Source organism: Notamacropus eugenii, chromosome 2 (assembly GCF_028372415.1).
Source record: "Notamacropus eugenii isolate mMacEug1 chromosome 2, mMacEug1.pri_v2, whole genome shotgun sequence".
Classification (NCBI taxonomy): domain Eukaryota; kingdom Metazoa; phylum Chordata; class Mammalia; order Diprotodontia; family Macropodidae; genus Notamacropus; species Notamacropus eugenii.
Window position 1 is genome coordinate 504,138,618 of NC_092873.1, and position 22,975 is coordinate 504,161,592.

Consider the following 22,975-nt stretch of genomic DNA (forward strand, 5'->3'; position numbering starts at 1 on the left):
TTCATTTGGTAGGACCCAGCGTGTTGGTATTTTAGGATCCCTGGCACCCTAAACCCCAACAAGACCTCATCCTTTTATTCTTCTTTAGATGGCTTCTATGCTGTCTTCCACCCCAAATGTCCCATCTCGCATGGTATTTAAGGTTGTAAGATGCCTCATATCCTTTCAGAAATAGGCAGAGTACACATTATAAATAAATAAAGAGCAATAAAATGACATTGTTATGGACCTCATGACCTGATGAAACCACAGAGGGTAATAGGAGATGTTCCAAGAATCCTTTTCTAGCTTCCTTCTTTTGGGACTTGTTTTATTCGTTCATTAATTAAATGTCTTCTCCATTCCTAGTACTGTCAATTTTTTGGTATAATTTGAATGAACTTGCAGGATTATTTTGGGAAAAGTACTTTTAAAACTGTGAAGTGCTGTATTAGAATGTGATTACATATATAGTAACAAGAGCAGTATGCATGTGAACATTAATATTATTACCTTTTCAATATCCAGGACTTTATCCTGCATCTCCTTCAGGGCACACTGAGACTCGGCTTCGTTCAGCCTGGCTTGAACTAACTCTTCCTCCAGCTGTAGCACAAACTTTTCACTGTAGCGGGAGCTGCATTTGTGCTACAAGTTACAGATAAATGTATTAAAGTTGCAAAGAGATATAAACAATTTGAAAACTGTAAATACGTTTAAACATTTTCAATTGCATACTTATTAATTCTATGGAAATCCAGTCAATGGCAGGTCCTTTTCCTCTTTTCCCTTTCCCCCCTAATCAGACTTCATCTCAGTCAACGGATAATGCCAAATATTCCTCAAATCAGCAAAAAAAAAAAATCTAACTCTAATGTCCATAAATACTATCTGGCATAAATTACCATTAATTCATAAATTAATAATAAATTTAATGCTCGAAGTAATTTAATTTACTAAAATCATAACTGTCTGCACTATAGTTTATCGATTATAGAAGCTACAATTTTACATAAACCTATAACAAAATATGAGGGGAAAAAAATAGCCGTAATCATCTGAACTACGCTGAATTCCTTAACAACAAAAAAATGTGTTTATCTCTGAAAATTAAAATATCCATAAATTTTCCATAAAGGGCAGTGATAGCTCCTAGAAAAAGAAAATGCTGACGTTGGAATAAGAAACTAAAAGTAGGAAATGAAACATTAAAGGTTCTAATTCCTTTTCCCATTAGCAACTGATCTATTCATTATGACACAAGCCTTTTTATACAATGAATGTTTAAAAACAATAACAATGCAGAAGAGGTCTGACTAGCAGCAGTAAAAATCTATTTCAATATACTATAGTTATAGTATTCATTAATTTTGCATTTTAAAGATGGTAAAGTGGAAAGGGTAATAGTTCTTTAATTTCAAAACAAATTCTTATGGAATTTGTTAAAATATTAAAAAACCTCCTAAATATAAAATAAAACCTCTAACGATGAGTTGGACCATAGTATAATCTACCTGAACAGTATACTATAACTTCCAATTAAAATACCATTTTAATATGAACACGCAGATAGGTAAATGTATTTCTATATCACAAATCATTCCATATGGAATTCCCTCAAAGAATGAATCTTTTAAAGAAGCACAAGAATGCTACAATGAAGTGAACTCGTTACTTACCTTTAAAAATCAAATAAGTGGTTCCATTGAAAATCACAGTCCCATTAAGGGGAGCATATTTTAAAAAATGGAACGATGGGTATGCCATAACTCTACTGAAGAATTTTACCAGCGTTAAGATCTAAATTATAGCCTTGATAAACATGGCTCAAGCTTCATTTGCAAAGTACTGGTAAAATTTCACCCCCAAATCACTCTATAAACCATTGAACTTCACTTAAAGAAAAAGATGCCATCTTTTACATATAAAAGTGACAACCAGGATGGATTGCTACTAATTTTTTTTTTTTTATGGTAGGGCTGGATGTGCAAATCTGCAATGCATACACACAAAGGCTCCTTGGAACAGAATAAAAACTGGCTCATATAAAAACTCAACCAACAATGCATTGGCACTTCACTGGGAACCCACTAATTAACATAATGCCCATATTAAATGTGCGGTCCAATTTTTATTACCATATCAATTGTACCATATAATTGGGAAACTTGTTATTTTGAGTCACCATTTATGCATAACAACTTTCAAACTTACTGTTTTGGGTGGGAATTCTATATAAAAATGTACCATTTCCCTGCTTTCTCAGAAAACAGTGAAAATATATATTAAGGCATTTCCTACTGGGATGCTGATCTGCGTTCTGCCCCCTAACTGTGGGCATCTTTCCAGCCTCTGTCCTAGGAGTTTTTCTCTCTCTACATCTCCCCTGTTGGTGATCTCATCAGCTATGGAAGAGTCAATTATCCCTACACAGATCTCTCTCACTCTTTCTCTGTCTCTCTCACACACACACAAAACATACACGTACCCCTCTTCAAATATTTCTAAAATGGAATTCATGGACTTCCTCAGGCTCTCCTCATTTTTCACTTAGATTACAACAGTCTCCGACTTGGAGTCCTTCCTATATCACAACTGTCCAAGTACCTTCAGTGACTTTCTATTACCTGTAGGACAAAACACAAACTTCTCAGCTCGGCACTTTCTCAAAGCCCAGCTTTCCAGGACTACTGCATAATGCTCTGATCTAATATTCTCTACAGTCTATGTTCCAAACAGGCCTCCTTGCTGTTCCCAGAACTTGGTGCTCAATCTCTCACCTCTACACTTTTGCTCAGGTGTCCCCCATGGCTGCCTGGCATCCCCTCCTCACTTCTCTTTCAAGGCTCAGTCTCTACATTGTCTTCTAAAGGAAGCTTTCTCCAACCCCATCCCCACAATTGTTTGTACTAATTCATTTCACCTCAAGTTACACACACACACACACACACCTTCTGTTTACATGCATTTCCTAGCAACTTGAGTCCCTTGACCCCTTATTTTACTACTTAATTCTTTAATCATAATCTGTTATTGCCAACCTTGCCCTGCCAAGCCTTCATTCCTATGCAAACATACACACACAAACACATACACACATACACACACACACACACACACACACACACATACACACCCATTCTCTGAACGAAGCTTGAAAAAAGGCAATTGGGTCCACTACAAATCCAAATAGGTAACTTCAACTAGGCCCTCACTGCTGCAAAGCAAATTGTTTCTGTTTTCTTAATTAATTCATTATTCCACCCTCCACAGTGGCTCTTCCAAACCTTCTCATTCCCCTTAAACTTCCCATGGCTCCTTCTACCTCCACTGTCAGTTAAGAACCTTACCTCATATTTCACTGAAACAAGGTCATTAGATGGGTGTTCTCTCTTCTCACATCACCCAAATGTCTTCCTCCACTATTACCTCCTTACCCCTCACAAAAAAAGAGGTTGCCTTTCTTCTTGTCAAGGATAATCCCTCTAGATGTACAAGTGATCCCATTCCATCCAGCCTTCTCTAGCAGACTGCCTTCTCTATATAATCCCTATTTTCTTGCTTATCTTCAATTTGTTCCTAATGGTTCCTTCCCAACTGTCCACATCTCCCCCATAGTTAATCCATCTACCCATTATCATCCCAAAGTTCTCTTCCTTTTTGTGGCTAAACTCCTTTAAAAAGCAGACTCTTCTTCCTCTCTTCTCACTCCTTGTATATCCTGGCTTCCAAACTCAAATGAACCTGCTTTCTGCAAAGTTACCACATTAACTGCCAAATCTAGGGGCCTTTTTTCTCAATATTCACCCTTCTTGACTTTCCTGAAACTTTTGGCATTGCTAATTACCCTCTTCAACTTAACATCCTCTTCTCTCTAGGTTTTCTGCACGAATTTCTCTCTGGATTCTGCTCCGAACTATTCCTTCTCAGTTCCCTTTGTGAGATCTTCATCCATATCATCCCTTACAAAGCCACCAAGGTTTTGCTCTGGACTGCCTTCTCTTTTCCTATGCTATTTTACTTGCTCCTCTTATGAGCTTCTATGGATTCAATTATTGTTGTTTGTCTTTTGTTTTTGAAGAGAACCAAGATATCAGAGAAATGATAAGATGACTTGCACTTGACTTTGAGTGAGGGAGGGCTGTGTAGTTCACCAGTCTCACTTTCTCCTCCTTAGCCATCTGGATCCAGTGACCAGATATTTATCAGATATTCTGACTGCAGAGGGCTCAGGATGCAATGGGAGACCTTGGTCTTTTATGCTAAGGCCTTTTCAGGTACTCACTTAAAGTGAGATAATGCCCATTCAGTGAATAGGCCTCTTTAAAAAGTAGTCAGGGGATGGCCCCTTTAAACAGAAAAGAACAAAAAACAAGCAAATTAAATAAAGCTGGAAGGGGCAGGAGCCTCACTGTGAATCATGGGATTCAACTGCTATCTCTATCTAGCACTAACCTACCTTTTCCAAACAATTGTTATTTATTCATGCCTCCTCTATCTTATACTGGTAAAGCACTCTAGCCTGCCAAGACCTTTTATATAATGACTGTCATCCACTTTGTTAGGTCTCCTTCACACTTCTGTGTCACCTGCAAAAGAACACACTATGGATGCCTTTATCTGAGTTCCTGATAAAAAAAAATGTACAGGGCCAAGCATAGCTCCCTGGGGCATTCTGCTGGAGACCTCCTGCCCTACTGACACTGAACTTGTAATGGCTACTCTTCACTGCCTTTTTTTCTAGACATTTGCCAATCATCTCTTTGATGATAATGTACACTAGAATTTTCCCAAGCATCCAAGTCAAGTTCACTGACCTTGAGCTTATAGACTGTTTCCTCCTCTCCTCCCCCCCATTTTTTTTTTAATCAGGACATTTGTCCTTCTCCAACCTCATGGTACCTTTCTCATTTTCAAATACCACCTCTTACTTAATAACTCTTCACTTATCTTGGATATCAACTTCATTATCATTTCTGTTCTGTCCAATGGAAAGGACCTTCTCCCATGCAAAGAAAACATATAAAGTGAGAAATGAGTAGCTCTGCCTCCTCCCTGTCCCACTACACCAAGCAAAGGTCCTATCTCTTCTTTGATTCTCCTCCTCCTCCTCTTCCCAATAAAACTAACAACATCCTTTTGGATGTCCTTGGCTCCCCTGGTTGACCTTAGCTCATTTGGGGCTTATTATTTCTGATGATAGTTTTACACTGACTACCACACCCTTCTTTCAGCTTTGTCACCTGGTCTTGCTTCCATCCTCTGGACACTTGTTTTTAAAATCTAAGTTGGTTGGTGAGTTTCCTGTGCTCTCACAATGATCTCTTTGGGCAAATCCCATTCGTAGTCTTTAAAGAGTTGCCTAGAGCACTGAAAGATACACAGCACATAAATCATGGTATACCTTAAGTGTGTGGGTCTGCATGCGTAACTGGTGGTTTGTATGTTATGGATAAACCTACCGGTTAGCAACAGAAGATGGAACTGTCTACTGGATCAATAATACAGATTCTATGTTGGGAGTGCTTTAATACTGATTCACTATAAGTAAGCAACCCTAAAATCTAGAGTGTCCTATGGAAAACTCAGGGAACACTGGGGTTTAGGGTTAAAAAACAGAGGCTCTCATTAGAGCTAAACTTGGTTGCAGAGAAACAAGAGAGCTCTAGAATATACATGGAGGTCCATGAAATGCCTCCTGCAAGGGCAGATGATCTTAACCCTTTTTGTGCCTGCCACAGACCCCTCTGGTAGGCTGATGAAGCCTATGGAGTCTGTCTCAGAATCACGTTTTTAAATGAATAAGAAAAAATACGTAAGATTACAAAGGAAATCAGTTACATAGGAATATAATTTAAGATATTTTTTTAAGAGTTCACAAAGCCTAGGTTAAGAACTTTGTGAGTCAGAGGTGCTGACAAGAGGACACAATGAAGACACAATGGGGCAGAGATGGAGGTCCTAGCTCTGGCATTTCATCTTGTTGACATACAAAGACAATTAAATCTGTAAATAAGCAGAACAGTGAGGAAAAGAATATAAAGGCAATGATTCCTCCCTCAACTCTATGACCATGGAGGGGGGGGCAGGGAGCCCTTCAGAAGGGAAGGGGAAGAAAGGCCAGAGTCAGCTAAACCCAGAGAAAGTAGGAAGATCTAAAATGGATCCAAGAAAATGAACAAATGAACATTTTCAAAGTTTGAGGGCACAGTGTTGAATCTGCATGTATCTGTACTTGTTTCCAGAAGTCTATGAATTACTTTTCTTACTTTTCTTTGAAAGTCTGTGCTAATTTGGTCCCTTTACCCAAGTTGTGTTGTACATCTGAAATGCCCTGATTCTCTCTTCTCTCTTCTCATTCTCAGACTGTAGAAATTCTAGTAATCCTTCCACCCAGACTAATTGTTACCTCTACTATGAAGCTTTCCTTCCTTCCCCTCATCATAAGAAACCCGACTAAACCTTTTAGGTATTGTTTTGTGTTACAGTTTTGTGTGTGTATGTGTATGTATGTGTGTGTGTATGTTCTGCCTCTCCTACTAGGCTGATTACTAATTACTTGAAAGTTAAGGTCCATTTCTTCACTGAACAGCAATTTTACGTATACAGGGATATTGTATTTAATCGTGTTTCACAGTTATTGTGGTTTTTACAGTTTGAAGGTTTGTAGCAACCCTGTATGTTGGAACCATTTTTCCAACAGCATGTGTTGACATCATGTCTCTGCCACATTTGCAATGCTTGCGATATTTCAAACTTTTTTGTTATTATGACATCTGTTGTGTGACCTGTGATCAGTGAGCTCTGATGTTATTACTGTAATTGTTTTGGGGTGCTTCAAGTCATGACCTTGACCTTAGAAGATGGTGAACCTAATAGATAAATGTTGTGTTTTTGACCAACTGGCCATTCTTTGTCTCAGTTCCTCTCTTTGGACCTACATCTTCCCCAAGACACAAAAATACTGAAATCAGATCAATTAATGATACGATGGCCTCTGAGTGTTCTGGGGCAAACTTAAACTTCATTGTTGTCTTATTCTAAGCAACTGCCAAAGCCACCCCAATCTTCAGTAACCACCACCCTGATCAGCTAGCAGCCATCAACACTGAGGTAAGACCTTCCACCAGCAAAAAGATTACCATTTGTCAAAAGCTCAGGTGATGGTTAGCAATTTTTTTTTTAGCAATAAAGTATTTTTAACATTGTTTTTTAGACATAAAACGATTGCACATTTAATACACTACAGTACAGTGCCAACAAAACTTTTATATGCACTGGGAAACCAAAAAACTTGTGTGACTTCTTTTATTGCGATTTATTTGCTTTATTGTGCTGGTCTGGAACTATCTCTGGAGGTATGCCTGTAGTATTGACACGTGGATGGCTTTATCCTTCCTTCAATGTCCATACTCTCTCTCCACATCAGTGTGGATTACAGCCCCTCCCCATATTCTTATTCTACATAATGCTTGTCTCAGTTATTTCACAAATCCTAAAATCTATCAAACCCATGGGAAGCCTTGCTTTTGTTCCTGTAATTCTCGGAGGTAACAGCTATTATCGTGGTCCCTCATTCTAACTCAACTCTAAATCTGACCATCGTATTTCCTCTTCTAGCCATGAATGTTCTTGATAATATCTAGTATATAGTGGGTTCTTAATATATGCTAGATGAAATCCTGGCATTTAAAAAGCAGAATGAATAGTGCTTTACTCATCCCCAAGCTAAACTTTATTTCTTAAGAAAGTATGAGTATGAAAGCTTGACCTTACAATGCAACAAAAAATAGAGCCAATAGGTCTTTGTTTTGTTCTTTAATCATTAGCAAACTTGGTCAGTAATTAATTACCAAGGGAAATAGGTAAAACCAAAACAATAAAAGTTATCCATGGGAAAAAGGCAGACACTATTTAATAAGTATGTTTTCGAGAAAGGACAATTATGGATTATTTGTATCTTACGATTTATATCTATAACCATTCCTCAAAATGTTCCTTCAAGATACAAAGCAAATATTTCAATATATTTAAAGGAACTCCTGAGTACCCTCAATTGCTTCTCCCCTCTGACTGGAGGGTTGAAAGGTAAAGCTAAAACCTTCTCCCAAAGCCTCCCTTTATAGAGGGCTCAGTATTTCCCACTCTTCATTTCCCACCAGCTGCTCTGCTGAGTTTCAGCTTCTCCCCATCCGGCTCCCTCCTCCCCTGCCTTCTGGCTTCCTCCTCCCCTTTCAGCTCCCTTTTGTGTGCAGTCTCCCCCACCTTCTATCCCCTCCATTAGATTGTAAGCTCCTTGAGCCCATGGATGACCTTTTCCTTATATGCATCTCCAGCTCTTAGCACAGAGCCTGGCACATAGGGGACATTTAATAAATGCTCACTGACTATTATTAAACTGACAAAATTCTTTTATTGGATAGGCAGCCTCTGTTTTTGACAATACTCTGCCTTAGTGAAATAGAGAATAAAATTATCCTTTAAACTCTAACACAGTCAGAGAAGTTCAAAGATGTTAGAAAGCCTCTTCTTCCTTTTCTTCAACGTTTCATGGCCATTCTCAGTCACCAGAAAGACAACTTGATGACATTTATATGTAACAATGTGTGTTTTTCTAGAACTGTCAGGAAATGAAGACTGAACCAAACCACTGCAGAATGGAAAGAGACCTTAGAAGTCAAGTTCACCCACTGATCAAAACAAAATGAGGTTAGCAAGGAGTATGAGATTAACCAACTGGTGAGATCTGAAGGAGAAAAAAAGGAATGGCTTGATTTAGAATTCTATTTTAGCAATCTGTTTAAAATAAGTAATTTTTAAAAAAATCTTGTTACATAGGAAACAAATGTTTTAAATATGTAGATTGTCATAAAGATGTGGCCAATTTTAGAAAAGCATATATCACCCAACTTTCCAGGATGTAAGAAAGGATTTATATGATTAGATTACACAATGCAACCCCAAAATTCCCATCCTAACTCCTGACTTGGTGAAATTCTCAAGTATGGAGACTGGGAGCTAAAAAGATACTGGAAAAAACAAAGTGTATTATATTAGGCAAGCAAAAAAGCTGACATGCTGAATGCTTTGTTAAAATGCTTCTCTGGTGTCTCAAATGGGCTGGCTTTTTTTTTTTTAAGGCACAATTTTCCCAGCCATTTTTTAGAGTGCCATGAAATTCCCAACATCCTCATACTCAAAAATATAAAACAAACTATTTGAAAGGCAATGTTTCCAACAGAGATAGTCTCTGGTTCTCTATGGTCTGTATCATGTTCATATTCAGTCGTGTCTGGCCCTTTATGACCCTCTTTGGGGTTTTCTTGGCAGAGATACTGGAGTGTTTTCCCATTTCCTTCTCCAGTTCATTTTACAGGTGAGGAACTGAGGCAAACAGGGTGAAGTGACCTACCCAGGGTCACACAGTTACTAAGTATATGAGGTCACACTTGAACTTGGGAAGAGAAGTCTTCCTGACTCCAGGGCAGGCACCCTATGCATTACAGAGCCAGCTTAGCTGCCCTATAGGGTCATACTTGGAGTCAAGAAAGTCTAGGTTCAAGTAATAACAACAGCTAGCATTTACAAATATTAGGTCATTCTATCCTAATCGCCCTGGGAAGTAGGTGTTATTATTCCCATTTCACAAATGAAGAAAGTAAGACAGTAAAGTGACAGCCCCAGGGTCATACAGCCAGGAAGCGCTGAGGCAGGACTTAAAGTCTTTCTTATTCCAGGTCCTGGGCTCTACCCACTGCACGGCCCAGCTGCCCAAATCCGGACCTTGACACTTAGTGATATAAGTGATGCTGGGCAGGTCATATAAGTTCTCTGGGCCTCAGTTTCCTCATCTGTGGAATGCGGATCATCATACCTGTGGCACTTACCTCACCCAGGCAGGAACAAAGGAAATAACCTATGTTAAGCCTCTGAAAACTTTAAAGCCCCCTAAAAACATCACCTGTTATTACAGAGGAATTAAAAAATAAGCACACCGTACACAACAGATGCCTCCCTGAAAATCAGCACGTGAAATCCCCTCAGCTCCTCACAATGAATGCATGCGAGCGGTTTGGAAACAAAAGTAACAGGTGGACATGCTGGATGAATACATTCATGTTCCCATTCTAGAAAGCAAAGTCTTTCTTCGATGATGTTATTTTTAAAATTAAGAAATATATCAAGATTTTTTCCTTGGAAATTAAGATAGCCTTTAGAGGAACAGTGAACAAATATTTGTTCTAAATTAAAACAAGGCAATGTGAATTAGGAGTTTTTACTAAGATAATTACATTTCAACGAACTGCTTACAAATTCAGGGAAGACATCAACATAAGTACGCAATGTTTAAACTGCAAGTGAATATAAAATGGCTTTTCTAATTAAAAAAGCTAAGGGAAAAAGTCTGATCATATTTCCAGTCAACATGGTTATAAACAGAACAGCTTAGACTATAACGCTATACAAAAGAAAACAGCGACATCATGCTGGATGACATCCACTGCCTTGAGCCTCCTCGGCTCCTGCACGGCTCAGCCCCGAAAGCTCACTTTCTGAAGGAGATCTCTTCCCGTGCTTCTTCTAGAAGACTGCCATCCTCTACTCTGCAGAGATTCTGTACACACTTAGTTTTTTACATGTTGCCTCCTCCACTAGAATGGGAGATCCTTGAGGGCAGGGACTACTTTCTACCTTTTTATTTTAACCTCAGTTTTCAGCAGAGTGACTGTTACACTGGAAGTAGGAACAAGAAATGCTGGTTGACTAATTGACTATTTTTAAAAACAAAACAATTCAATGAACTTCTTATTCAAATTAAATGACAGTTCTGAAGCATCTCAGCTAGGGAGTTACAGAATATAAGGGCTAAAAGAAAACATCCCAATACTGATTTCTCAAAAAGTAAACACAATGGATTAAATGGAATGATGACCATGACTTCATTACTAAAGAAAGATAGGCTTCCAATCAAGGTTACCAATACATGACCATATCTAGTGACTGCCTCTCGACAGCCTAAAATACGCAGTAATCTCACTTGAAAGAATTTCCAGAGCTATGGATAATATGACTTCCTTTCATGGCTTACTTTATTGTTTGACCATTTCAATAAATGAGAAATTATCTAAAGGAAACTGTGATTTTGTTCCTAATTTGGCTCTTTGTAGGTGTAAAGTCACCTTCACAACTTTTCAGATTCTTCATAAAAACTACTGTGGAGCAAAAGATGCTGAAGATAGTTACTGGAGTCAGAACCTCCGGGCTAACTGACCCTCCCACCCAAGGCCAAGAGGAAAAGCCTGGACCAGAATGCAGTGTAAGTGGTAAATGTCCTCTTACCAAGAGTAGCAATCCACATTCCTGGCGCGCCCTCCCCTGGTCCTAGGCTGAGGGAGGTTGGTCTTCAGAATGGGAAGTGCTGCCACTTCTAATTCCTGTCCCCTCCTCAGTTTGAACAGCAGCCTCAAAACTTCTGCAGCCTAAACAAGCCTTTACTCACAGGTCCCATTTACCATCCTTTGATCTTCTCTAAACAACCTCTAGGTTTCAGCATTTGAAAAAGGATGTGGAAAAACTAAATTTGAACATGGCATTCTAATAAAATTTTGATCAATCACAAGTCTGGTTTAGTGTCCAAATCTAATTAATATATTATATCGTTTTACTAACAAGTGGACTACGTTGATGACTCATTTCTTCTTAACTATAAATTATGAATTTTCTGCGATCCCTGTGTCTAATCAAAAGTGATATTTTCCACAAATGCAAAAGGTGGAAAAAATAATAAAATTCTGTCATTTCAGCTGTTAGCAGTTTTCTTTCTCTATCAAAGGGCCAATACTTTAGGTGGTTCACCTCGATAGAGAAATATTTTTCCTTTACTTTTTAGTCCATCCTTCAAATGTCAACTCTCCTTATTGCTTGAGTTTTTCTATGGGACGCTATTCTTTCTGTTCTACCTATCAGACCTATCCTTCTCTGCCTCCTTTGCTGATCCTTATCTAGATCATGCCCTCCCACCCTAGGTACGCCTCCCAGCTCTGTCCTGGGTGCCCTTTTCTTCTCCTCTACTGCTACACTCGGTGATCTCATCAGCTTCTATGAATTTCATTATCTTCTTGGAAGGGGGTGATTCTCAGATTTACCTTTCCTGCCTCAACCTCTCTGCTGACCTCCAATCTTGCATCTCCAAGTGCCTTTCAGACACCTCAAACTATGTCCAGTAGATACCTTAAACTCACCATGTCCAAAACAGAACTCATTATTATTTTCTCTCCTAAACCTTTCCTATTACCACAGAGGGCAACACTATCCTCTGAGTCCCTCAGGCTCACACTCTAGGAGTCATCCTGGATTTCTCACTCTCTCTTACCCCTCCATTCTTTCCCATTCTCCTTTTTCGGTCTGTTCTGAATTTTGCCAAGCTTGCTTCTTCTTGCCTCTTTGTAACCCTAACTTGCTGGAGCTAATCCTTTCTGTGACACCCCACATCCCTGACACCTCGGCATTAACTAGTGAGATGCCAGAGTGCGGTAGGAGCTCAGCTGAAGGGCCAGAAATTAAAGGACCTTTGTGCTGAGAGCCAAATGAGGCCAACTCCCCCAGACGTTATAAAATTGATGAGCTGGATTCAGGGAGCTCTGCTCTATGAGCCACTGGTGAGGCTCAGAAGAGAGTCACTGATTTGGGGCTGGGAAGGTCCCTCAGAAACCATGTCACCCAAGCAGATAAAGAAACTGAGACACCACAGCGGGGATTCTGCACGTGGCTCCGCAGAGGCCAGAGCCAATGCTCTTCTCACAGCACCCACGGCCTTTTTAGGACCCATATGGGCTTCACATAGTTGCTAGACAGCTGACTGAACTTGGGATAAAAAAATGCCACACACTGAAATAAACATCTTGACAACCAAGTGGTAAGAAGAGCCCACTAGGCAGAGCGCACTTGTACTCCCTGAGAAGCTAGTGGAATCGAAGAGGACCCGAAGGATGCTGTTGGCTAAAGGCCCACCACCAAAAGTGTCTATTCCAGCAACTCAGAGCTTGGCCCTGAATAACCAAGACCTTTCGCTATGGAGAACAAAATACTTATGCGCAGAGCACAGAGATCGTGCCATGGACACTGAAATGAAAAAACAGTGAATGAGAAAGTTGAGACAAGTGCTCCCAGTCTCCTTACCCATCGCTGTTGCTCCTGGAGCTCCCTGATGGCATTCTCAGCTTGCTCCAGTTTAGTACTGGCCTCATCACTCTGCTGTTTGATGGTGGCCAACTCCCGTTTTATGAGGTAGTTTTCCTCAGCCTCCTGGGCTCTTGTCACTTGTCCCTTAGGACATAATTTTTTTTGTAAAGCAATTGAGGACAGATGCAAGAAAGACTGCCTTTGTGAGGTTTAGCTATTTACTGTGCCATATTAAATAACCTCAGAGCATAGCATACATTTGGATAATCAATAGTTAACAACTCAGTGCTGCTTGAGGAATTTGGGGGAAACTAAATGTGAAATTCAACTTGACAGTCAACTGTTCTTGCAAAATTCACTTCATGCACTATTATTCAGCTGCACATGCATCAATTAAACATTTCCAGTGTAAGAAGTAAATTTCAAGGATCCAGAGATTACAATTTGTACTATTTAAAATAGGATTTCAAATAGGGTTAAATCTATAACGTGCAAATGCCAAGACTGAAACCTAAAAAACAAACCCAGGATGACACTATCAAGAATTGTCTATGCCCGTTTAATCTAATAATTAAAATATTTCCTTGTAAATGCATGTAAATGTGCATGCATTAAGTTTTCTAAGTCTGGTGTTTAGATTATTGGGGGTTTTTTTGCAGGGGTAGGGAGGAAAATTGGAGAAAATGCTCAAGAACTATACCTGTATCAATCTATCTGCCAAGGAAGCACTTTCCTACAAAAGGAAAAATTCAGAGGAATATAAGGGAAAGAAATAAAACAAAAGTGAAAAAGTGATAAAATTGAGAATAGAAAGAAACAAACCATGCTCAAATTCCACCTACTTTTCGTAAAGAGCTTGAGAGAATACACGCTCTATATTAAGAAATTTGAATTCGTATTTATTTTTAAGCTATTAGCTTTTATCATTCTGACAAAACTATGTCAAGACTAAGGTGAAATACAGAAAGTAGTAAACTGCTTATGACAGATTAACATTAATCCTAAACTGCTGGATGCAGAGAAAAGAGCTTTCTGAAGCCTCCCCGTTGTCACTCATTCTGCCTGGCTTCCTCACCTCTGCACAGCCACTGAATAGCCAGGCCACATGGATGGAAAGGAGGCAGAATTTGAGCACACATTTGAATTTACAAAGTGCAGTGGCGCCTGTGGGAGAGCAGCTTCCAAAGAGGCAAAGCAAGGAAGGTTACAGAATGTCCAGAATGAAAGTGGCATAATTCACCGCCACAATCAAATGAAGTCAATTGTTCTTGGACTTTGGTTCTTTATTGGCATCTAGAAATAAAGGAGTGCCAATAACTCCTGCTGCAGAACCAAGAGTGCTTATGACATTTTTTATAACTACTCAGGGACAAGGTTCCTTACACAAAGAAAGAAAGCACTGCATTTTATGGAATTTTAATCCCAAATTCACCATTCCTGAAAGCAACTACAATACTGTTTCACTGAAATGAAAATGCATCTTCTACGGGAATGGCTGCCTCCAAAAACAATTATCTATAATCTGTCTTTCAATGTCTGTCTTTCTATGTAAGGAGTAGTTAAATTTGTGAACAAGGGTCACCTCTAACCTCAATATTTTTAAATATTCAATTTGGTACTCATGCTATACTATGCAAAAACAGAACATTTAATGAATGGATGGAATATAATTAAAGATATTTAGCCACAATTTTTTTAAACTACGTTTAAAAATGTAAATCAACTTCAAATTACAGGGGGTAAGTCATTCAATACTACAGTCATCTAGATAGTTTTTATAAAAATAGCATTTTCACAATAGTCACATACCTCAGTCACACTGCCAAGACATTAAAAATTAATAATTCTATAGAGAAAGTAAAATACACCTGGTGCTGCTATCAAATAACATAAACACATTTATTTAAAGATATTCTTTTGCCCATATTCATTCATTATTTCATAACACAGTAAGAAAATTTTACCCACAAAAATGCCAACGATAAAAATTACATATATTTCTTTAATTATTTGAGAATTAACTTAGAAATGATAACATATTTGCAATATTTAAAAGTTAGCAATACTCTGAAAACCACTACTTGTTTCATCTTTTATAATTAAGATTACTAAAGACATTAAATTTAAGGGTTTTTTTTTTAATTTTCCATTTTTAATATAAAAAGTCAGAGAAAATCATAAGACCAAAGCTCTGACAAACCAAGTGAATCACCTTCCCTAAGTTTCAATTCCTTCATCTCTAAAATGTGGATACTTGCACAACCTGTACAACAGGGATGTTATGAAGAAATACGTTAAGAAATGAAAAATGATACATAAATGTGAATTAGAAATTATGGTAACCAGCTTACTTTGGGATCAAAATAGTAAAGGAAAGAGATCCAAACATGGAAAATTTGTTATCATATCAAAACCAGAACATGTAGTTAGAAGGTGAAAATTAATTTAAAATAGAGTACTACTTAGTTAACTATAACACCTGTCAAAATGTTCACGTTGGGCCCAGTAGTATTAAATAGTTTAAGTAACTCGTTGATGACAAAAAGGGAAAGGGTCAGAGGTGAAATAAAGACTAAGGCCTAAAAGTGTAAATCTCATAATATAATGAAATCTAATATAACAGGCAATACAATTTCTATCTATAACCAATAACTTCCTTTATCCAAAAATACCAGTGCGAGGTTGTAAGTCAGTCACTTAAGGATTTAACCAGTATTTGGAAAATTAAGGTAACTTTTGAAAAATGTATGGTAATGTCAAACAAAAAGGAACTTTTGTTGACTTGACTATAGAGAACCTGTTTCCCTTTTCATAGGTTAAATGCCCAGGAATACATTTACAAAGCAACATTTACATTGTAAACAAGTTCAGTTTAAAATTTCAAATTGAAAGCACATAAGATATTTAGTTTTTATTAATGCCAAGTTATTTAAACAGGCAAGAAGCTAAGCAGCTAAGCAGCAAATTTTGCGTTTTAGTGGACAGATATGTTACATTTTCCATGCAATGTTCATAACATAATATTCTCCCCAAAGGTAAATGTATAATTGTGACAGAGATCCAATTTAAAAGTAATATACTTACTTTTTCTAATGTTTCAATGCGCTGTTTTAAAAGTCTATTTTCTGTGCGTAATCTCTGTAAGAAATAAAAGTAATGTTTTCAAGTATTCTCAAAAGAGAAATAACTTTCTCCAAATCCAGATCCTTAAGATATATATATATAATTCAATTCAGTTCAACAAACATTAAGATGATATGAAATTTAGCAAAAACATAAGCAAAGAAAGTTAATTTTAAAATGTTTTACCACCAATGACATTCTTTCAGGTGAATCTGCTAAAAGTAACAGTAAGTCCAGCAGACTTTTCCTCTACAGAAGAACGGTATCACACACTAACCATGACTGAGAACACTGAGAAAACAGTAGTAAAAAAACCCAACAAAACCTCTGCTTTCTCACTATTACACTCGTTAACAACCATACTGTCAGTCACTCTAGAGTGTTACAGTAATGTGCAGAACTACCACTGTGGAAATGTCTTCCAAGACTGTAAAGAACAGATCCCAACCATCTCTAACTTAGCTGACAAATCCTAGGAAATAACCTGCGGAGCACGAAGAATAAATTATTTGTTCAGGGTTCACAGTCAGAAAGCATCCAAGGCCAGGTCTGGGCGCTTTCTGATCCTAAGCCCCACAGGTGCCACATCATTTAAAGCCTTAGAGCATCTATTAAGCACCATCTGTGTGTCAGGGATTGCACTGAGTTCTTAGGAAGAACTTCCCTAAGAAGTGTCTTTCTCTCAATGGAGACAAAATGTACAAAAATAAGTATATGCAAAATAAATGCAAGTACTTGGTGGGAAAGAGGAAGGCCTAGCTGCAGAGGCAGGGTGGGGATAGGACAGAGAAGCAGGAAAGCCTTATGGAGGATGTAGCATTTGATCTGAGCTCTGAGGCATCTAAGGATTCCAAGAGCTGGAGGGAAGGAAGTAGTCTCCCCATCTCACTGGTCCCCAGACCAGAGGAGCAGCCAAGGTAAAAGCCCAAAGAACAACAAGCAGGCCAGATTGTAGAGTGGAAGAAAGGAAATAATGCATAAGAAGACTGAAAAGATAGGACAGAATCAAGTTGTAGAGGGCTTTAAATGCAAAGCAGTGCGTGTGTTCATCCTTCGTTGCAGAAGAAGACCATGCCATCAGAAAAATAATGACATGACTTGCACTTGACTCTATTTTGAGTGAGTGAGGGCTGTGCAGGTCACCAGCCTCACTCCTCTTCCAGAGCCGTCTGAATCCAGGGACCAGATATTCCTCAGGATGACTGGAGATGACCCAGGATGAGGCAGTTGGGGTTAAGTGACTTGCCCAAGGTCACACAGCTAGTGAGTGTCCAGTGTCTGAGGTGAGATTTGAACTTAGGTCCTCCTGACTCCTGCACTGGTGCTCTATCCACTGCACCACCTAGGTGCTCTGCAAAGCAGTGCATTTAGTATTTGAAAGAGGAGAAGAAAATGAAACTAGGGTGATAGCTATTAAGCAAACAGATGACAAATGCAAGAAATATTGCAAAGGTAAAATTCACAAGACTTTTGACTTCCAGCCAAGATGGTGGTCTGAATATAGGCAAACTATTTAGCTCTCACATATCCACTAAGTTAAAGCCCCAAACTTGTACTAGCTTGAAGAATGATGAAGAAATCCAATGAGAAACTATGGTAACCATTTTTTTACCCCTTTTTTCACTGCGCAAAAGTCATTCAGAAGCCTGTGGGCAATAGGGGACTGTAAGCAAAGGCTTGGGTACAGGCAAAATAGTCTATTGCCAATCACCCAAAGATTTTTGTAATGTAGAAACACTCTGTGACTCTTTCAGGAGGCAAGAGAGGTGAGACCCTAAGAAAGTCCCAAGGAGGTCAGAAATTCCCAGATTTGTGAGAACCCACAAGGGGAACTTTGGAGTCCTCAAGAGCAATAGTCTAGGAGATCTGAGATTCCTGGGACTGAGAAGTTAGAGGGCATTGAAGACCCACCACTTCAAATCTCAAAGATCAGGGGCAGGGAGGGGAGGACTATCTGGAGAACTAACTCTAAAAAGCAGAGATTAGTGCAGGAGCAAGTAGAAACTGGCCCCAAGTGGAAACAAACCCCAAACCAGAAATTAAGAATGGAGAAATTAATAAACCAAGTACAAGGACCAGTACTAAAAATTATTGCAGATCTAGAGATACCCAAAATTCCAGCCCAGAAGGAGAAAAATTCTGTAATAACTCAAGTAGAAACTCAAAGGAAAAATGGATTTTCTCCAAAGACTATATGAATATCTAGAAAAAATGAAGGAAGAGATAAAAAATGATACAAAGTCTGGAGGAAAAAACTGGAAAGAGAATAGCATGAAAGAGAAACTGGTAAAAATGTAATAAAGGAGTTTCAAGCATTTCTTCTGAAGACTCGAGCTGAGTGGGAACTCTGAAATATAAACACAAGAGTCAAGAGAAACCCAGAAAACACAAATTTATTTGAGCAAATAAAAGAGATTGCATGATGATAGAGTGTTAGCATTCGAATAGAAGAAACAAGTATTCCTTAAAAAAATTAATGTGCAAGTTGTAGCAATAAGAGAAGAAAAAGAAATTGAAGGAATTAGAACAGGCAAAGAAGAAACTAAGTTATCACTCTCTGCAGATGATATGATGATATACTTAGAGAATCCCAGAGAATCAAGTAAAAAACTACTTGAAATAATAAACAACTTTGGCAAAGTTGCAGGTTACAAAATAAACCCACATAAATCACCTGCATTTCTATATATTACTAACAAAGCCCAACACAAGAGATAGAAAGAGAAATCTCATTTAAAGCTAGGGTAGACACTATAAAATATCTGCAAGTCTAACTGCCAAAACAAACCCAGGGACTACATGAACACAATTACAAAACACTTTTTGCACAAATAAAGTCAGATCTAAGTAAGTGGAAAAAACATCAGTTGCTCATGGGTAGGCTGAATTAATATAATAAAAATGACAAATTAATTTACTTATTCAGTGCCATACCAATCAAACTACCAGATAATTATTTTCTAGAGCTAGAAAAAATAATATCAAAAGAAGAACAAAAGGTCCAGAACATCAAGGGAACTAATGAAAAGAAATGCTAGGGAAGGTGGCCTAGCCTTACCTAATCTCAAATTGTATTATAAAGCAGCAATCATCAAAAATATCTGATACTGGCTAAGAAACAGAGGGGTAGACCGGTGGAATAGGTTAGGCACTCAAGACATAGTATTTAAGAATATAGCAGTCTACTGTTTGATAAACCCAAGGACCCCAGCTTCTGGGATAAGAACTCACTGTTTGACCAAAAATGCTGGGAAAACTGAATAACAGTGTGGTGGAAACTGGGCTACATTAAATTGAAAAGTTTTTGCACAAACAAACCCAATGCAACCAAGACTACGAGGGAAGCAGAAAACTGGGAAAGAATTTCTGCAACTAATGTCTGTGATAAAGGCCTCATTTCTAAAATATATAGAGTACTGAGTCAAATGTATAAGAATACAAGTCATTCCCCAATTAATAAATGGTCGAAGGACATGAACAGGGAATTAAGAAGAAATTAAAGCTATCTACAATCATATGAAAAAATGCTCTAAATCACTATTGGTTAGAGAGATGCAAATCAAAACAGCTCTGAGGTACCACATCACACCTATCAGATTGGCTAACATGACAAAACAGGAAGATGATAAATGTTGGAGAAGATGTGGGAGAGTTGGAATACTAATTCATTGCTGGTGGAGCTGTGAGCTGATCCAACCATTCTGGAGAGCAATTAGGAACTGTGCCCAAAGGGTTACAAAAATGTGCACACCCTTTGACCCAGTAATATTGCTTCTGGGACTCTATCCCAAAGAGATCATAAAAATGGGAAAGGGTCCCACAGGTACAAAAATATTTACAGCAGTTCTCTTTGTGGTGGCCAAAAACTGGAAATCAAGGGGATGTCCATCAACTGGGGAATGGCTGAACAAGTTGCGGTATATGAATGTAATGGAATACTATTGTGCTATGAGAAACGATGAACAGGAAGACTTCAGAGAGGCCTGGCAAGACTTATATGATATGATGCTGAGTGAAAGGAGAAGAACCAGGAGAACTTTGCACACAGCAACAACCACAGTGTGCCAGGAATTTTTCTGGTAGACTAAGAACTTCATTGAAATGCATGGACTTAAAAATTCCCAATGGACTCTTGAGGCAAAACACCTTCCACATCCAGAGAAAGAACTATGGAACTGGATCACAGATAGAAACTGATCATTTTCTTTTGTATTATGTTTTGTTCTGTTTTATAGTTTCTCCCATTCATTTTAATTCTTCTATGCAACATGTATTTAATAGGACTGTACGTGTACAACCTACATAAGATTGTATGCCATCTCAGGGAGGGAGTAGGGAGTGAGGGGGGAGGGAGTGGAAAAAATCTAAGATATATGGAAATGATTGTCGAACACTGAAAACAAATCAAATAATTCAATTTAAAAAAAAGAAACAAAGTACAAGAGAATTTTCAATGTAATCATACTTCTGAGGATTTTAAGCCTAAAACACAAAACCCTACAGAGCAAGTAGCCTGACTACAGAGACTGTATAGGACTACTCACCCTTGTACTTTTTGAGAAATGACTAATGAGGCTTCATCACTGGGTCCCATTCCCACATCTTACAGCTTGGTGGCTGAATGGATGGAATACTGGGCTTGGAGGTAAGACGACATGAATTTAAATCCCACCTCAGAGAGTTACTAGCTGTGTCACCCTGACCAAGTCTCTTAACCTCAGTCTCAGTTTCCCCATCTGTAAAATGATGATAAAAATAGCACCTACCTCAGAGGGTTGCCATGAGGACCAAATAAGATAACATGCAGCAGTGCTGTGCAAATGTTAAGGTACCACATCAATGCTGGATATTATTATTACTATTACCATTTTACAGAAGTACGTGCACCGAGTAACACTTCTTTTCACAGCTTTACGTCTGCTCGTGCCAAACTACAGTACTCCTGCTGATGTCAGGAAATCCTTTTAGAACCCATCTAAAGCGAGGGTTTGTCTGAGGTGCCACAATAACACATCTCCTGAACCAGACAGAATTAGGTACTGGATATAGAAAACGACTGATCCAGGGGGACAGATTTTAATAATTATTTTTAATGTAATGAAGGAACTCTAATAAAGGTGATAAGAATGTACTCATGCCAATGAGTGCTGCTGGCACATCATTTTCTGCTGCAGTCCACCTTGGGTGAGGTCAAACATACAAAGAGAATGTGTGTGACGGTCTGGACGTTGTACCTTTCAGGTGGCACTGATGCCAGTGAGGCCATTAATGTAATACCAAGACTCCCTGTCTCTACTAGGGTAGGAAAGACTTTTGTATCTCTTCCAAGGACGGCTTTTTTCTCTGAGCATTAGCAGTGAGGAAAGGCTAAGGCGGGTTATCCCCTTAGGCCTGATGATAACCCATGCCCTGATGAGCACAAGGCTAGGCTGTGAATTGTATGAGAGGAGAATTAATACCCATACAAGAACAATTTAGCCATAGCAACTTACACCTTGGGCTCTTCTTTTAAGATGCTGGCTGACATGAGTGAGAATTCCACATATATAATGGATGGTTGCTATCATTTGCTATGACATAATGTCATAGATTGACAGCAAAAAAAGAGGGTACCCCCCATCCAATGACAGGTTCAAAACCAAAGGATTTCTGTGATGTTAGAGAAGAATATATATGATCCCCTACATCCTCTGCCATGGCTACCCTCACTTGAGTGGGATCATCACCTCGCACAATGACTAGTGAAAGCCATTAGAGTGCCACAAACCACTGAGGTTTGGTTAAATTTACTGTTCCAGGGTAGAAGGAGGCATTTCAACTAGACTTAGTAATTCTCATTCATAAGAACCAAAATGGTTTTGTCACTGATGTTACTGAGACCTTGAGAACAGATCCTCACCTTTTTGATCAGCTAGAACTTACAAAAATGAAAAATATCAAATAGCGTGTCAGCAGCTGACCCAGGAAGGCTAGAGAGCGTATCTTGAGGTACTGACTGGGGAAGAGCTGCTCTGAAAGGCTGGGATCCAGACAATGACTGCACTAACTAGACAGAAAATACACCAGAGGCATATCTTAAGAAGAAAATAATAGTGTGAGACTCAGTGAGGTGGAATATATGTACATATGTGTAAATATATATGTATATGTGTATATATGCATATGTAGATACACAGTGAGCACATTACTAGTGTGAGTACATAGAGGGAATATAAAAGCTTCTCTTATTTTAGGAGGGCACAATTTTATGTTTTTTAATTTGATAAAGAAGCCATGGTTTTCTTAGTATAGGGCTCCTATAAATATTATTTTATGTTATTCTTATTACAAAGATAAATATTGATTATATATACATATACGTATATGAACTTAAAATTTAAGTTACCTGATATGTTTTATTATTACTACTTTATTCAGGAAGAAAGTTCTGAGGTAAATCATAAAGGGATAAAATGTATTTTTTTTTATTTTAAAAACATTCATTACCTAAAGGAAAACTATCTGTTCTGCTTCCTTCAGAAAAAGGACAGTGGGGGCTAAAGTAAGGGTGAAACTGGAAAATGACTGATTCATGGATCCGGGGACAAGCAGGCTGAGTCAGCTCCAACCACTGAAAGCCACTGATCTGTGCGATTTCAGTTATGCTTCTAACCATAACTGATCCCTGCACATGATGACATGTATGTCTTCC

At 38.4% G+C, this 22,975-nt stretch overlaps 1 protein-coding gene across 13 annotated transcripts in view; it reads right to left on the reverse strand.

The window, feature by feature from the left end:
- Positions 1–22,975, reverse strand: part of EVI5 (ecotropic viral integration site 5) — a 237,682-nt gene that overhangs the window by 100,380 nt on the left and 114,327 nt on the right. For 11 of the 13 annotated variants that reach the window (XR_011975757.1, XR_011975758.1, XM_072649091.1 and 8 more), the window contains 4 exons: positions 16,246–16,299; positions 13,862–13,894; positions 13,159–13,305; positions 493–627 (listed from right to left, as the gene is read on the reverse strand). Coding sequence is in view for 11 of the 13 variants with exons in the window: in XM_072649091.1 (XP_072505192.1) it covers positions 493–627; positions 13,159–13,305; positions 13,862–13,894; positions 16,246–16,299 (369 nt within the window). In the remaining 2 variants the exon portion in view is untranslated. The remainder of the gene's footprint in view (positions 1–492; positions 628–13,158; positions 13,306–13,861; positions 13,895–16,245; positions 16,300–22,975) is intronic. The other 2 variants (XM_072649089.1, XM_072649090.1) reach the window with 2 other exon arrangements.